Raw genomic sequence first — 17,819 nt, 5'->3', positions numbered from 1 at the left:
GTCGCAGACAATGAGAGATCAATTCAAGAAATCGCTTACGTACATGCTTAATTTGACACACATACTGAAGTCCTGTTGACATCCCTATGGTTCAGAGCTTTGCTGAATCAGGGCCAAAATGCTTAAACCAACCCTAATAACACACTATAGAAGGTCAAGACCTGGTGGTGAACTAAATGTTTCATTGTTTTCTCTCACATCCAGAAAATGAAAGCAGACCTAAACCAGAAAAAGTCGTTGCTGAACGCCCTGGAATCTGAGCTGCAGAAAGTAATGCAAATCCACTCGCAGTCTTGCCAGGCTTATGTTCTCTATGATTTGGACCTTGGGAAGTACACTGACAAAGTCAACCAGCTAACAGACCGTTGGCACAGGGTAGAGAAACAGATAGACCACAGGTTTGTCTATATTTCCTAATAGTTGTCTTCTCCCCCCGCCCTTCCCCCACCATTTTTCTTGATGTTGTGATAATCATCATGTTGTAGCTAGAAGGAAAACAATGAGCTGATGTAACCAGCATTCTGATAATTTTGGTCTTCTCTGCATAGAGCTTGGTTTTTTGGCAATGGGAGAATTGTGTAAAAAAAAAAAAAAAAAAAAAAAAAAAAATAGGCTAAGCACACTTTAAAGGACACTGTTGGGTAGGAAAGGTCCAAAATGTAGAGTTTTGTTGGGGGAAGGGAAAGATTTATATAAGCTAATATGGAAATAAATGTTTTTAGGATTTTTTTTTTTAATGTCACTGAAAATAGTTGATTGTTTGGATTTAAAACATTCCTGTATAGTGTTTTGCCACTTGAACACTGCAACACTGTGCCAGTGTGTGAGACACAGAAAACGACACTGACTAGAAAAGATTAAACTGATTAATCTGTATTCATTGTTTAGGTTGAATAAATTGAAAAAAAAATTGAACAGCATGAAGAGTAAAAAGAAAATTAGATTTTTTAAAAATAATATTTCACTTTTAATATATTAGTCAAACCTTGAAGTTGTTACTTCAGGCAGTGGCGCTGGAACAGTTTTTATAGTGGGGGTGCTGACGGCAGAAACAGTGTATTTGGGTTGTTATTACTGCTTCGAGCCAAGGGGTGCGGTAGCACTTCAAGCACTCCTCGTTCCAGCACTGATGACTTCAGGCCAAATTCTGCTCTCAGTTACAGTAAACAAGCTTATGCTGATGTAAATCCAGATAACTGCATCAGTGGTCCTGATTCTTGTCATTCTTAAGGTCTGATTAAGCCCTTGCTTCCTCCCTTTGCCACTCCCCCACCCCCCCAAAAAAAATTAATAGGAGTCTCTCCAGTGACTTTGGCGGGAATTAGATCAGGCACTTATATGGTATCCTCACACAACAGTTAGGCAGCAAAATCCATACGGGACAACTAAATAAGTGGTCTGATTTTTAGAGGTGCTGAGATGTCACAATTTGCAGTGACCTCTGAAAATAAGAGGAGTTATTTAGGTACCTAAAGATGGGTTTAGATGTAAATTTCAGCATACAAATTTGAAAATTTTGACCTTAAATCTTTCAGCAGCTGCTGTTGTTTTACATCTTGTAATAATGAGCACAAAGAGATGGGATTGTTTAAACATCTAAAAATTTGTGAAAAATGAGACACTACTTTTCACATTGATGGTTTTTCTTTGTTTTTTCTAGATCATGGGATCTAGAAAGACAGGTCAAACAGCTGAAAACTTACCGTGATTTATACCAGGCTCTGAACAAATGGATCTGTGATGCTAAGCGCAAGCAAGATGCAATTGAAGCTGTGAAATTAGGAGATTGCAACACCATCATGAGATATTCACATGAGCAGAAGGTACGTGACACCTTACTGCCGTGTGTTCAGTGAACCAGATTTTTCAAATGTATTAATTGTGCAGCAGTATTGTCTTCATAGTAATGGCCTGTTTTGAGTTAGAAAATATTTGCACTAGCAAAAAAACAAAAACAAGCCACAGGCAAAAGGTTGCCTCAGAGTTTGTATGGTGTCAGTTGAAAAGTTGATTAAACTTAGCCACTTGAGAAATGCAGCAACCATCCTGAGATGCTCCCCATAAGTGACTTGTTCCTATTCTGAAATGGTGTTATACCTAAACATGGAAAACAGACTCTTCTTTTTTGCCACTTCCCTCTTTGGGGCGGTGACTTCAATAGATGTCTTCCAAAACTCATGATTGTACGCATGGTTGTCATGCAAGTTGGTCTCTCTACAGTCTTCTGATATCCAGTCCATGTACTGAGTCTTTGGCCTCCCCCTCAGTTGTCTTCCATCTGCAATCATTGCAAGGGCCATCCTACCACTATAACTCTTAGGTTGTAACATGGAAATCAGACTGACCTGTGTATTTTCTGGGCGTTATTCATAAGTATGACATTGTTAGGATTGTTACTTCTACGGTAACTGTCATCCTATAAATAAGGTAGATAACTGACAATCAAAAAGGATATTAGAACATATAGATTGGCCATGAAAACCATTCTGGAAGTACTGTCCTCCAGCTCTTAAAAAACAGTGACTGCCACAACCCGAGTCCTTGCTGGTGAGTTGAGTGTTTAGAAATGCCAGGCATTTCTGGGCCAATTCATCCCTGCTCAAGTAGAGTCTAAGCTTGCGCTCTCAAAATTTCCAGCCTATTTTCAGGAGGGCGGGGGGGGGAGCCCAGAGCCCAGTGTGCCCCATACTGTTCAGGGTCAGGAATGGTTTTGTCCTTAAAGCATTCAACTGGGACTCAGAAAGGCTAGGTTCAATTCCTGTCTCTGCCACTGATTTTTTTTTTTTATGTATCAGAGGGGTAGCCGTGTTAGTCTGGTTCTGTAGAAGCAGCAAAGATGCCACTGCTTGCATCCGAAGAAGTGGGTATTCACCCACGAAAGCTCATGCTGCAAAACGTCTGTTAGTCTATAAGGTGCCACAGGACTCTTTGCTGCTTTTTTTTTTATGTGACTTTGATCAAGTCACCTATTGCCAGACTGTGAAGCTCTTCCTCATACTGGTGAGCACTTACCGTCACAAGTAGTCCCATTGAAATCCACAGTGCTACTCGTGAGTAGCTGCTCACCATTGTGTGTAGGGTTTCACAGTTTGGTCTCCAATCTGTCTGTGCCTCAGGGCAGGTCTATACTACAGCCTAAGTTGATCTAACTTACATTGCTTAGGGATGTGAAAAAGCCCCTCCCCCTCAAGTGACACCAGTTTCGCACTTTCCACACTGGCACTATGTTGGTGGGAGATGCTCTCCCGCTGACATAGCTTCCGCTTCTCGCCGAAGTGGAGTAATTATGCTGACGGGCGAGCACTCACCTGTCAGCATAGTGCATCTTCACCAGATGCTTTACAGCAGTGCAGCTGCACTGACATAGCGCTGTAGTGTAGACTTGCCCTCGGTTCTGTATAAACGGAGGGCGCAAGGCAGTATTACTATCCCTACTGTGTGCAACAGCACAGCCAAGAATTGAGCACAGACCCTTGTAGAGTCACACCCACCTACTGACACTTCCTTATGCATCTCCTTTGAATTTAGTCCAAGGGAGTCTAATTGACATAAGCTACGTGATAAGTACAGCCAGAAAATCCAGTAAAAAGAGGGTTTTTAATGGGTGTTAGCTAAAGTCAGGCACTTCCCAAATCCTGAGGTCTTTACTCAGCTGTTACTCAGTCCTCGGGCAAGTTTCCATTGATACCAATGAGAATTAGTCCGTGGAAGACCTGAGGAACAGAGTAAGGATTTTAGGCTTAAGCTGTTTATGATTCCATCATACTATATTGCAGTCACCCTTTCAAGGAAGTGACAGGCACCTGCTGTTCTCCTCAACAAGGGAGAATCTTGGCAAGTCGAAGTGCAGTAAGTTTTAAAATATATCTTATTGTTTCCTGGACAGAACTTGCATAGTGAAATAACAGGAAAACGAGACAAAGTGGAGGAGGTTCTCAAGCAAGCAGATCTGTGTGCAGCTGCAATTAAGGTACATTTACTCCAGCACTTAAACAAGGAATGGCTTTTCACTATGTGGACCCCCTCCTGCAGTTTTCACGTAGCTCTTACTCAGGCAAAACTCCCACACTCACCTCTTTCATACTGGACTGTATGTGAAGAAATTGCTAGTGTAAAGCACTTGGGGAAAGCAGAGCTTACTGAAAGCAATTTGTACCCTCTGTTACTTGCATATTTAGGGCCATTACTTCCTTTCATCCCAGCATGCAACTTCCACTGACCTCTGCTGTATTTCTGAAGGAGGATCAAAGGGGCACTATATATCCAGACCAAATTTTCCATGTCACACATTTAAAAGGGTGGGAGAGGGAGTGGATGAGAAATCTGGGTCGCTTTGGGAGGCAGGGCCAATGGCAGTGCAGATCAGGGAGGAGGAGTAGACAATAGTCACAGAGGTCAAGAAAGATCCACAGGGGACAATAATGGTGATCTTTGGTGATCCTTCCGTGAGGCTTGCCCGTGTCTTCATGTTTCTCCCAGTCCCATCTTGTGCTCTGCAGTAGTAGCTCTGTTGTGTCTGGCACATATTCACACCCCTTCTGTGATGTAAAAAAGGCAGAGAGGAGGTTATTCTGTTAATGCTCTAGAACAGGGGTTCTCAACCTTTTTCTTTCTGAGGTCCCCCCAACATGCTATAAAAACTCCACGGCCCAGCTGTGCTACAACAACTGGTTTTCTGCATATTAAAGCCAGGACCAGCATTAGGGGGTAGCAAGCAGGGCAATTGCCTGGGGCCCCACGCCACACAGGGCCCAGTGAAGCTAAGTTGCTCAGGCTTCAGCTTCAGCCCCAGGTGATGGAGCTTGGAGCGACGGGGCTTCAGCTTTCTGCCCTGGACCCCAGTGAGTCTAATGCTGACCCTGCTTGGAGGACCCCCTGAAATCTGCTCACAGCCCCCCGGGGGCTTCGGACTCCTGGTTAAGAACTGCTGTTCTAGGGGAAAAGGTGACACAACAGTTGCACCCAGGAGTCCTTCCACCTAACTAACCATGTCACCTCAGTCACAGATAGCCAAACACCTTTCCCCTCTGCGCAGCGCGCACACACACTCATCTGAGTCTCCTCTGCAGTATTCAGGCTGATCAGATTCCCCCATACTACATAAACAGAGGAGTTTATATAGCCTTTTACAGCAATAAATACTTGTGTACAGTACTAAAAATCTGGACCAAGAGAGGTTTTTCAGCATTCATTAAAAATGCACTGTATTCTGTTTCCATCCTTACAGGATTATGAATTACTGGCTGCTTCCTACAGTTCAGGATTGGAAACGTTGCTCAACATACCTATCAAGAAGACTATAGTTCAGTCACCTGCAGGGTTGATTCTTCAAGAGGTACATTGCCTTTTTCCCCAAGTTCCTTTTAAACTGTATTTATTCATATGAGATGTTTCGACTGAAGCTATCCTGCTAGATATGCTGCTGAATCCTAATCGCTAGCACTACTGTTGTTTAGTGTCTATGAGCATTTCTGTTAAGCCAATCTGGACTCTTAAGGGAAAATCCTTTCCATCATGCCGTGCCTGACTTGCCAGACTTTGTGCAGGAGAGTTCCAGGGGGGCTGAATGGATGGATCCTCCTGTGGAGCAGCAATAGAGCTGCTCACACACAGATGTGCATAGCTGATGGATCTACATTGTCATGGATACAACATCCAATTCTTCATTCTGGAATCACCAGATCTCCTTTCACATCCTTGTGTAGTGAGCCCCCTGTGCAGTGGAACCTCACCGGTTTCACTGTGTCCAAATTCCCTTTCGATGCAGAAAATGAGAGAGAAAAGTTCTGTGCCGTCATTACTGCTTCACTGTAAGAAATGTTACATTCCATCATACATCAAAAAAAGTTAGAATATCTTGGCGGCTTCTATTTGTAATGTTTAACTTCAGCATGTCACCACTGAATAGATAATGTGGTCACAAAGCATTTTTTAATCTGTTGCATTTCAAAATAAAATGAGAAGTGTGAAACCTTCCTCTCTTATCCTAGGAGCAGAGTAGAAATCAGTGACTGAAATATAGAAGTGTTGTTTCATTAAATCTCCCTAATCAGCTCTTAGGGCAGGACAGGGATATCATCTCCATTTTACAGGTGGGGTAAAATTTTCAAAAGTGCCTAAGTCACTTATGAAAATGGAACATAGGTTCATTAGTCACTTGGGTACTTTTGACACTTTTACCTGAAGTGACTTGCCCCAGTCACACAGGAAATATATGGTGTTGTGGGGAACTGAACCCAGGATTTCACACCACATCTGCAGTGGGGCAAATGGATCTTGGGGGGGAGAAAGAGGCATAGTCATCTCAGAAAGGGGCATTTTCACTTCCCAAAGTCTCCTAGGGTTATTGGGCGTTGTTTGAAGGCAGAGAATTAGCTCCACACTCTCTCTAAATCAGTGTTTCTTGGAATATATTTAAACCATTTAAAAAAAAACCTGAGCCCCTATCTGGTCTCATACAGCTTTCTAATATAGACTGACCATGGTTCTGTTTTTATTTTCCAGGCTGCAGAAATTCAGTCTCGGTACATAGAGCTTCTTACAAGATCAGGGGATTATTACAAATTCTTAAGTGAAATAATGAAGAGCATGGAGGATTTGAAGGTAACCTGCTTGTTTTATTTCTGGTACTTTCCATTGTCACCACAGTGCCTGACAGCAAGGTATCTCTGGTCAAAAGCTCTTTCCCTTAGTGAAATGCAAAACAAAGTATTGGAAAGGAAAAAACACCCTGGATTATATAAACAGCAAGCTAATGAATCCTCACAACACACTTCTGAAGTAGGCAAATAAATTCCATTTTCCCCGTTTTAAAGATGGTGGTAGTGACTTTCAGGGCCAATTTTGAAGTGATGTAGAAGCTGGTGTATATTAGACTTACACGTGAGGTGGGAATAGCAAAAGTACCCAGCACTCGCCTTGTAGGTCAATCCTGACTACTTCTGCAAACCTCATACCCATTCTGTGGGCCTGAGTCTGATCTTGTGTCCTTTTGCAGTGTTGTGATTCCACTGATTTTTTTTAGTGGTGTTACTGTTGATGTGATGCATCATGGTGAGACCAGAATCAGGCCCAATTCAGAGGTCATGTGTGAGGAATGTAAGGTATATGTAGGAAAGTGATTGGTTGCAAATATAGTGAGCCCATTAAAGTGAGCTTATTTAAGGGAACATTTGTGCCTTTTGGGTACACCATCTCTGAAGGAGCTCCCTGGAGCATAGGGGAATGTGCCCACTTCTACGTCTCTTTAACGGCATATAATCCACTCACTCTGCTATACTAGTCCTGTTCTACAGGCCAGTTCAGACAGCTGGGATCCCTTCTCCACCCTACCTCTTTTGGGGAACTGTAAACCTACAGGAAGGTGGGGGGAGGGTATGAATCCGGCAAAGATTTTGTCATGGATATTTTTAGTAAAAGTTGTGGACAAGTCACAGGCAATAAAGAAAAATTAATGGAAGCCTGTGATCTGTTAGTCACGTTTTTACTAAAAATATCCTTGACAAAATCAGTTGTGAGGTCCCCACACCACCTCCAGTGGCTAGACAGCTGCAGGGCCTTCTCGGAGCTCTGGGGGCTCCCATCCCCTGTGGGGGCTTGGAGCTCCAGGGTCCCCCCACTGATGATGGTATCAGGAAGCTCTGGGGTAGCCTCGCCACCCAGGGCAGCTCTGAGGTATCCATGCCAGGCGGCAGGGAGACTCTGCAGCTCCTGGTTGCCCTGGGCTGATTTCATGGAGGTCGCTGGAAGTGACAGATTCCGTGACCTCCATGAAAGAATTGTAGCCTTAGGTTTGAACAATATCAATTCCTAGTAAATTCTGGGTAGAGGGGAATTTAAATGTGTTTGAAGTTAAGATATTTCATTCATTCCCAACAGCATGTAGCACTGGGAGCTTTGATCTTGCCAAAACAAAAAGGCAAATTGTGCCCCCCATATTCACATCAGGTAGAATCTTACTCTGGAAATCATCCTATTGATTTTGCAGAGTAAGGTACTAGGTACTACTCGGTGTGAATATGGATATCTGAATCTGTCCTGATGTGATTAAATAAACGTTTTGTGCATTGGGCATGTTCCTTACAGTTGTTGATTTTTAAGATGTAATTCATGGGATGGGTTCAAAATAATTATCACAGCCCATTTTCTCAATTTTGATCCCACAGATGAAAAGCACTAAAATTGAAATGCTTGAAGAAGAGCTCAGGCTTGCCAGAGATGCAAATTCCGATAATAGCAACAAGTATAAATTTCTGGAACAGAATCTGCAGAAGTTCCAGGTGGACTGTTCCCAGCTCAAAGCAAAGCTCATGAGTCTGGAGGAGTTGAAGAGACAAGCTGAGATGGATGGCAGTTCTGCTAAGCAAAACCTGGACAAATGCTATGGTCAGATAAAGGATCTCAATGACAGGATAACCAGACTGACTTATGAGATTGAAGATGAGAAAAGGAAAAGGAAGCAGATGGAGGATAGATACGACCAGCAGAAAAATGACTATGACCAACTGCAGAAAACAAGACAAAATGAGAAAGATAGCCTGAGCTGGCAAAAGTTAGAGTCTGAGAAGTTCGTCAAGGAGAAAGAGTACGAGATAGAAAAGTTAAGGGTTCTTCTCCAGGATGAGGGCGTACGGAAGAGGGAATATGAAAATGAGCTGGCTAAGGTAAGAAACCAGTTTAACGAGGAGATGAGTAATTTAAAGAACAAGTATGAGACTGAAATTAATATTAAGACGACCACAATCCATCAGCTAGCTTCCCAAAAAGAAGATGATACAAAAAGTCTCAGAAACCAGTTGGATAGACTGGCCAGGGAGAACAGAGACCTTAAAGATGAGATTGTGAGACTCAATGATGCCATTTTGCAAACAACAGAGCAACGAAGGAGGGCAGAAGAAAATGCTCTTCAGCAGAAGGCCTGTGGTTCTGAAGTGTCACAGCAGAAGCAGCAGCTGGAGCTGGAGTTGAAGCAGATAATTCAGCTGCGTAATGAAGACAACTCAAGGTATAAGCAGGCACTTGAGGAGGCTGCATTAACTATCCAGGAAAAAACAAAGGAGCTGGAAAGATTAAAGATTCAGCTTCAGGAAGAGGCTAAAAGCCAATGGCAACTTGAAAATGAACTGGCTAAGGTAAGGAACAATTTTGATGAGGAAATTATTAGTTTAAAGAACAAGTATGAGACCGAAATTAATATCACCAAGACTACGATTCACCAGATTACTGTGCAAAAAGAAGAGGACACAAATAGTTACCGAACACAGCTTGACAATGCCATGCGAGAAAATAGGAATTTATGTGAGGAAATTAGGAGACTGAAGAACACAATAAGTCAGACAACAGAGAACCTTAGAAAAATAGAGGAAAATGCTCAACAGCAGAAAGCAACTAGCTCAGAGATCTCCCAGAAGAAATATCAACTGGAGGTTGAGCTAAAACAAGTCATTCAGATGCACTCGGAAGAAAGCATGCGATACAAGCAGTCACTTGATGATGCGGCAAAGACAATTCAGGAGAGAAACAAAGAGATTGAAAGACTGAGAAAGTCATTTGAAGTGGAAACAAGTAAAAGGAAAGACTTAGAGGAGGAAAATAAACAATTACAAAGAGTTCAGTTTGATCTGCAGAAAACTAACGTCAGTGCGACAGAGACGATTAACAAACTGAGAATCCAGGAACAGGAACTGACACGACTGAAAATTGAATATGAAAGAATTTCACAAGAGAAGAAAGGGAAGGATCAAGAAAGTTCAAAGTTGCAAAACACTATAAAAGACTTGCAGCACCAGAAACATAAACTGGAAGAGGAACTTTGTAGGCTGAATAAAAACACAATGGAGGAGTCTTCCAAGAGGAAGAAAGTAGAAGAGGAATTAGAAAGTATGAGGAGATCTTTCAGAGAGCAGTCAGTTAAAATCACCAATCTCACTCAGCAGATAGAGGAAGTGTCCATTGTAAAGAAAAGGAGTGAAGATGACCTTAAGCACCAGAGAGAGTTACTAGATGGTCAAGTAAGAGAAAAGCAGAGATTCATAGAGGAGATAAGAAAATACACATCCGAGATTGAAACTTTAAACCACCAGTTGGTTCAAGAGCAGGAACACTTAAAACAGGCTCACCTCCGAAATGAGCACTTGCAGAAAGCTATTGAGGACAAAAGCAGGAGCCTGAATGAGTGCAAAATAGAAATCGAAAGACTTCAGTCTCTTACTGAGAACCTTACTAAGGAACACTTGATGTTAGAGGAAGAGTTGCGCAATTTAAGATTGGAATATGATGATCTAAGAAGGGGCAAAAGTGAAGCTGATGGTGAAAAAAATGCTACTATTGCTGAACTAAAGAATCAACTCAAAACAAGCAGCAAGCAAACCCTGGAACTTCAGGGGCTGATTAATGATTTACACAGAGAAAGGGAAAATTTGAGACAGGAAATTGAAAAATTCCAAAAGCAGGCTCTAGAGGTATTCACAAATATTTGATCACAACTTTACTGTTTCTCCGATGCTATAATTGACTCCAATGGCTTTTTGAATCAATTTAATTTACTCTTTGCTGTTTAATTAGAAGTGAGATTCATTTCCCTTTTTTAAATTTGATTTGATTTTTAAAATAGTCAGGTCCTGGTCCCTTTTCTATCTCCTCTGCACCCCTGAAGCAGTGTCAATGGGCCATAAAGCTGTCTTACCCATCTGGCTGAAGATTTCCCCCAGTGTGAAGGAAACCCTAACTCTGTACTAATCCCCACTTTACAGGCACAGGGCAAGAGGGAGTACCTGGATTGCCACTGTGTTTCAGCTGTGCCCATAGGCTGTATACACCTTTGGACTGTTTCATCCAGCACAAGTGAAACCAGTCCAGAGACTATTGTAAATTGCACCAGGTGCTGAACCAGCTGCTAACCCCAGAATTGAAGAGCTGCAAAAGTGACTTAAGAGGTTTTGCCCCCTCTCCTCAAGTGGGTTGAGCATATCTTTGGTTGCAGCTAAGGATTAAGAGTAAAATGTTCAAAAGTGCTAATGTGACTTAGAAGCTTAAGTGTCATTGCCTTTCAGTGGGATTTGGTACTAAGCTACTTAAGTTCCTCTGAAAATTGTACTATGAGCCCATATTCCCCAAAATATCAATGATATGTGATTACAGAGACAATTTTAAAATATCAAATTTTATCCTTCATTCTTTTGCTTTGTCACCTGCCAAAGAGCAGTTTCCATTTATTACATGTACAAGTGAGCATTTATGAAACCCTATCTACTCAGCAGGTTTGAATCTACATATATTATATACACAGTAATAGAACAAATCCACATCTGTATTGCTTTGTTTTCCAGAAAGTAATTCTTCTTTACAATCTGTGTGTGTGTTTTTTTATATATATGGTTGAATATATGTGTAAACAAATATATTATGTATACACCATTGTATTACATGATATATTTATGCATGCATATGTAACTATGAAATACATAGTTATGATATACTATCTGTCAAAAACATCATTCATAACTCTGCCACTTTGCGGTTTAGTTTCACGTCTTCTGTGCTTATCTCAAAATATTTTTCTATTACATCCATGATTTTCCCTATACTTACTCTCTGTAATCTTTTATTATATCATCCTCGGTATTTGTCTTCCGATTCTGTTCTCAGCATCATTCTTTCCCTTTGTTTTTCTCTTTTTAAACTCCTAATATTGTTTCTCTCTCTTTTTTTTTTTTAATAGAGTCTCTGGGTCTGTCTTGTCTGTCTGTCTATCTATGTCTCTACTCAGAAACACAGACACACACGTTACATACATAGTTTATTTAATTTAATACAATTAATGCGTATAGAGTATGCATTCTATATATCTCTGTGCATATGTGTACACATACGTTAAGTGACATTCATTAAAATTTAAAGAAATTCAGATAAAAATATTTCAAACTGAAAATAAAAAATATTGACAAGAGGAGGAGGCATAAGTAAATGGAGCTATGCCCATTTTCACCAGCTGATGATCAGGCCCTTTGTGTCGGTTACACTGTACATATATAGTATGAGTAATAGTAAAAATATAGTCAGAAGGTAACTGATCACCATAAAAACCAAGGCTTCTCTAACCCACAGACAGAATTAAAACCAAGACAGTTAGGATGGGATGCAGTTCAGTCTATAAGCGAAAAGTGGGTTTGAGGCACTATGTGCTAGGTGGTAACAGAAATGTTTTCAGAGAAGGTGTCAGTGTGTATTAAAACATATTCATAATCTTGGATTCAGCATAGGGATATTCAGAAGGTTTTCCAGTGCCAATATCTGATAGGTTAAGTTATGGGAAAAAGATAACATCCGAAGTGGGAATTAACTAACATCTCTCTCTCTCTCAATTTTTCACTTTTTAAATTTTAGGCATCCAACAGGATTCAAGAATCCCAAAATCAGTATACTCACATTATGCAAGAAAGAGAAACCCTGCTGATGAAAATAAGTACTTTGGAACAAGACAGGGCAAGGCTGCAGAGATTAGAAGAAGAGCTGAACCGTGCAAAGATTACACTGGAATCGGAGTCTCGTTTGAAACAACGGCTGGAAAGTGAGAAACAACAAATCCTGAATGACTTAAATCAGTGGAAGAGCCAGTATTCCCGAAACGAAGAGACCATTAGAAAGTTTGAATCTGAGAGAGAGAAGAGCGAGAGGGAGAAGAATGCCCTGAGGATTGAGATTGAAAGGTTACAAATGGAGATTAAGAGGATTGAAGACCGATACAAGTGCAGATTGGAAGAGATGAGCTGCAAAAGCCAATCGGAGATGGATGCTGAGCGCCTCAGAATGCAAAGGGAGATTGAGAAACTTAAGCATCGCCCATGTGGATCCCACAGATGTACTCAGACGGAAGAGGAATTTGCCATTGATCCTTCCAAATTGCTGTTTAATGGGCTGCGTAAGAAAATTACAGCAATTCAGCTCTATGAATGTCAGTTGATAGACAAAAGCACCCTGGATAAGCTCCTGAGGGGGCAAAGGTCAGTGGAAGAAGTTGCTGCTGACATCGAACCTTATCTTAGAGGGGCAGGGGCTATTGCAGGAGCATCTGTTACTCCGAAGGAGAAGTACACTTTGTTGGAGGCCAAACGGAAGCAGCTTCTTACCTCAGAAAACACAGTCCTGCTTTTAGAAGCCCAGGCAGCTACAGGAGGCGTGATTGACCCGCACAGAAATGAGTTGTTGACTGTGGACAGTGCGATTGCCAGAGACCTAATTGACTTTGATGACCGAGAACAAATCTATACAGCAGAGAAGGCTATTATGGGATTTAAAGATCCATTCTCAGGAAAAACAGTGCCAGTGTCTGATGCCATCAAGAAAAATCTGATTGACAGGGAAACTGGGATTCGCCTGCTCGAAGCCCAGATGGCTGCAGGAGGCATTGTTGACCCTGTCAATAGTGTTTTCTTGCCAAAAGATGTTGCTTTGTCTCGTGGGTTGATTGACAAAAATCTGTACAGAGTCCTGAATAACCCTCAAGGTGCTTCAAAGAATTTTATTGACCCTGCAACCAAGAAGGCAGTCAGTTACATCCAGCTGAGGGAAAAATGCAGGATTGAACCTCACACTGGCCTACTTCTCCTTCCCGTGCAGAAGAGAAGTATGTCATTTCAAGGGATTAGGCAGCCTGTCCCCATAAGTGAACTGGTCAGTTCTGGAATTATTCAGGAATCGACAGCATGTGGTCTCGAAGCAGGCACAATTAGTGTGGAAGAAGTCAGTGACAGTATTAAGGATTTCCTCCAGGGCTCTAGTTGCATAGCAGGGATCTACAATGAGGCCACTAGAGAGAAACTTGGCATTTACCAGGCCATGAAAATAGGCCTGGTTAGACCGGGAACCGCCCTTGAACTTCTAGAAGCCCAAGCAGCCACTGGTTTCATCGTGGATCCTGTCAGCAATGTGAGGCTACCAGTTGAGGAGGCTTACAAAAGAGGCCTTGTTGGAATTGAATTTAAAGACAAACTTCTCTCTGCTGAAAGAGCAGTCACAGGGTACAAAGACCCGGAAACAGGAAATATCATCTCCTTGTTCCAGGCAATGAATAAGGAGCTCATTGAGAAAGGCCATGGCATTCGTTTGCTGGAGGCTCAGATTGCCACTGGGGGAATCATTGACCCCAAAGAAAGCCACCGTTTGCCGGTTGACATGGCATACACACGTGGTTACTTCAATGAAGAGCTCAGTTTAATTCTCTCAGACCCAAGTGATGATACGAAGGGTTTTTTCGATCCTAACACCGAAGAAAATCTGACCTACCTGCAGCTGAAAGAAAGGTGCATAAAGGACGAAGCAACAGGGCTCTGTCTTCTCCCCCTGAGAGACAAGAAAAAGGTGGTGCAAACATCACAGAAGAACACCCTTAGGAAACGCAGGGTTGTCATCGTAGATCCAGAAACAAATCGGGAAATGTCAGTGCAGGAGGCGTACAATAAAGGCCTCATAGATTATGACACCTACATGGAACTTTCTGAACAGGAGTGTGAGTGGGAAGAAATAACTATTACAGGGTCAGATGGAAGCACAAGAGTGGTCCTTGTGGACAGGAAAACAGGCAATCAGTACGACATTCAGGATGCTATTGATAAGGGTCTTGTTGAAAGGAAGTTTTTTGACCAGTACCGTTCTGGAAGCTTGAGCCTTACACAGTTTGCAGACATGATTTCCTGCAAGAATGGTGGTGATGAAGTATTTAAGCATGAGTCAATAACTAAATCTCCCACAGTGCTGAGTGTCAGGAGTTCTTCAGTGAGAATGAGTGGTTCTTTTTCAGCACCCCTGGAGGAATGCAGCCCCATTGCAGCCGTATTTGATACTGAAAACTTGGAGAGAATCTCCATTTCAGAAGCTATACAACGGGGCATTGTCGACAGCATTACAGGACAGCGGTTGCTCGAAGCCCAGGCCTGCACAGGAGGCATAATGTGCCCTACCACAGGCCAAAGGCTTTCACTTCAGGATGCAATTGCTCAAGGCATCATTGATCACGATATGGCCACACGGCTCAAGCCAGCTCAGAAGGCCTTCTTAGGGTTTGAAGGCTTAAAGGGTGGCACTAGAATGTCAGCAGCAGAGGCAGTGAAGGAAAAGTGGCTGCCTTATGAGGCTGGTCAGCGCTTTCTTGAATTCCAGTACCTCACTGGAGGCCTCGTCGATCCAGAAGTGCGTGGAAGAATTAGTATGGAGGAAGCCATTAGGAAAGGATTGATAGATGGGCGGAATGCTCAGAGATTGCAAGACACTAACAGCTATACCAAAATTCTGACCTGCCCCAAGACCAAGCTGAAAATATCCTACAAAGATGCAATGAGTCGATCAATGGTGGAGGACGTCACTGGGCTGAGACTGTTGGAAGCTGCTTCTGTTTCATCCAAAGGCATCTCTAGTCCCTATAATGTCTCCTCTGCCCCTGGCTCCCGCTCAGGCTCACGCTCAGGCTCACGAAGTGGATCCAGGAGAGGAAGTTTAGATGCATCAGGAAATACTTCATATTCTTATTCCTATTCAGCCTTCAGCAGCAGCTCTATCGGGCGTTAGTAGTCAGTTAACAAGTGTATCTGAATTTTAATTTCATTTAGATGAATCTGTATTACTTTCACTTAAAAACAAAAACAAAAACAAACTGGTTTGTGGTCATACTATTATTTGCTTGGGTGCAGTGACCTTGCTGGAAAATAAACTCGTGCCCAAAATAAATCATAAAGTCCTTTCTGGGTGTGATTAACTTCTCTACTCTTCTTAAAAAGCTGTAAAATGTTTTGGGTGTAGACTTTTGAAGAGAAGATTGCAGGACAGCAAAATGCAACAGTTCCGAGTTTCATCATTTTTTAATGTTTGGATTTTTGTTTAATCTCTTCCTGTATATTTTGCATGGGCTATTGTTTGCTTCTCCCACTTCCATACCCTCAAAATTGTAAGCTGATAACCAAGATTTGAAAATACTGTAACAGTTTACTTTTTTTCCCAGCCTAGCCATTTTATTTTATTTTACTTTACTTTTCTTTAAAAAAAAAAAGTTACATTATGTATGGAAAACACATTTCCTTATCAATCTGGATACTGTACTGTAACATGAGAAGCTGTATCCTCTTCCACAGATAATGTACTTGGTTGACTGTTCAATTATAACTTCATTATTGGGGGATATTATTAGCATGTACTTTTCTTTCACCATAGTCTATATCTTCTACTCATTTTGCTTGTTCATTTCCATGTAACACCAAAAAAAGGCTGACTGCTGCATTCTGGCAATAAACTTTTAAACTTTTAAAGTATTTGTGGTTTATTTTAAAATTTAGACATGAACACATCCTTGAAAGGAAGGGAAATAGAAATAGCCTTTCTTTGCCAAAAGTGAATAAATGTGTGCAGTGCCATAATTACTGTACAAACTCATGACGTTAACTCTGAGTCTCAGGAACTTGTTTCTAATGTCAGTCCCATCATCTTCATCAGCATAGAAAACTAATCCTGCATTTTCCAAAAGAAAATAGAGACAATGTGAACTGTGGCCCCATAAGCGGAAGGCCACTCTTCACATCTGATTGCAGTTAAGGACAGAAGAATTTTTTTTTCTCCCACTAGTGATCCAGCACGTTTGCAGCTGCAAGCAGAACACTCTGGATCAGATTCTCCCCTGCATGAAGGTAGCCTTCAGCCAGCACAAAGACTGGTTTAGCCAATCACAGGATGATGACGCTGCACGACGGGATCTTTTGATTATGTATAGCCACTTTAGTAGCTCCTATAATGCCTACTTACCTGTGGCTGGTGCAGATGGCCTAATCTGTGAAATAGCATTTGACAAGGACATTTGTGTTCCTTGATGCCCCCTGGCTGCTGTAAACAGTTCCCCTGGGGCTTTTGGCAGCCAACACAAGTTATGGTCCCCTTTAGGTTGCTCTGACTTACAGTGGGGGGACTGGACCCCCCAGTGCAAAGTGGCTCCAGGATCAAAGACCGCAAACATGGCTTAAAGCCCCCTCTCCTCAGCTGCATTGAGTGCTCCTCAGAAGAGAGGATCAGTCTGAAAGGCTCATGTTTTTGAGTGCAGCAAGAAAAATGTAATAATGTCTGTGTACATATTGGATGTTCCATTGCTCCTCCCAGTCACAGTCTACCCCAGATCTGCCTGGGTAGACATGTCATCCTTAACAGTATGATCACTAATCAAACAAGTACAGTACAACTCCCACAGTGGCACGTTAACAGAAGCCCTGATGAAGATTCAAAAACCTCGCCAGTCACCAAAATAAATGGTTCCTTCGGGTAGTTCAAAATGCTGCCCTGTGGTGTATTCAGCACATATCCACTACAGCTGTACATCATTCTGGGCCTCCATTTGTCTTAGTGATTGTTACTATGGTTATATACAAAATATAACAGGAAAACAAAAACTGAAATTTAACAGGCATAGCTGCTAAGCGTTCGTTAGTTTACCCAACATCCTCTTGAAGGGAGGCTTGGGTGGTGGCTAAGGAAGAAGAAAAAAAAACAATGGTGTGACCAGAGTCCTAGTGGGGCGCCAGCTGTGGTCACTCAGGGTGAACTGCAAAGAATGGGGCAGCCAGACTCCAAAAAGCTGGTGGATATTCGAATACTGAGATTTAATAAGCCAGCATAAAACAGCTTCTTTATTACCTTATTGGTTACTCAGAAGTCCACACAACACAGTTCCCTTAAAGTGATCCATCCAGGGACCCACTTCAAATATGATGAAAATGTCTGTAAATCTTATTTCATCATATAAAAGAAGATTCTACCAATCCCAAAGAATTGGACACATTACCTCCCAG

The 17,819-nt window shown here is 42.0% G+C and overlaps 1 protein-coding gene across 1 annotated transcript in view; it reads left to right on the top strand.

The window, feature by feature from the left end:
• LOC123363790 (desmoplakin) overlaps positions 1-16,295 on the top strand; it is a 48,989-nt gene extending 32,694 nt beyond the window's left edge. Inside the window, exons 18-24 of the mRNA XM_045005175.1 lie at positions 205-398; positions 1,661-1,823; positions 3,887-3,970; positions 5,228-5,335; positions 6,505-6,603; positions 8,166-10,460; positions 12,385-16,295. Of these exons, the coding sequence (XP_044861110.1) occupies positions 205-398; positions 1,661-1,823; positions 3,887-3,970; positions 5,228-5,335; positions 6,505-6,603; positions 8,166-10,460; positions 12,385-15,561 (6,120 nt within the window). The 3' untranslated portion in view covers positions 15,562-16,295. The remainder of the gene's footprint in view (positions 1-204; positions 399-1,660; positions 1,824-3,886; positions 3,971-5,227; positions 5,336-6,504; positions 6,604-8,165; positions 10,461-12,384) is intronic.
• Positions 16,296-17,819: the final 1,524 nt, after the last annotated feature.

Source organism: Mauremys mutica, chromosome 2 (genome assembly GCF_020497125.1).
Source record: "Mauremys mutica isolate MM-2020 ecotype Southern chromosome 2, ASM2049712v1, whole genome shotgun sequence".
Taxonomy (NCBI): domain Eukaryota; kingdom Metazoa; phylum Chordata; order Testudines; family Geoemydidae; genus Mauremys; species Mauremys mutica.
This window is presented reverse-complemented; position numbering and strand designations above follow the sequence as displayed.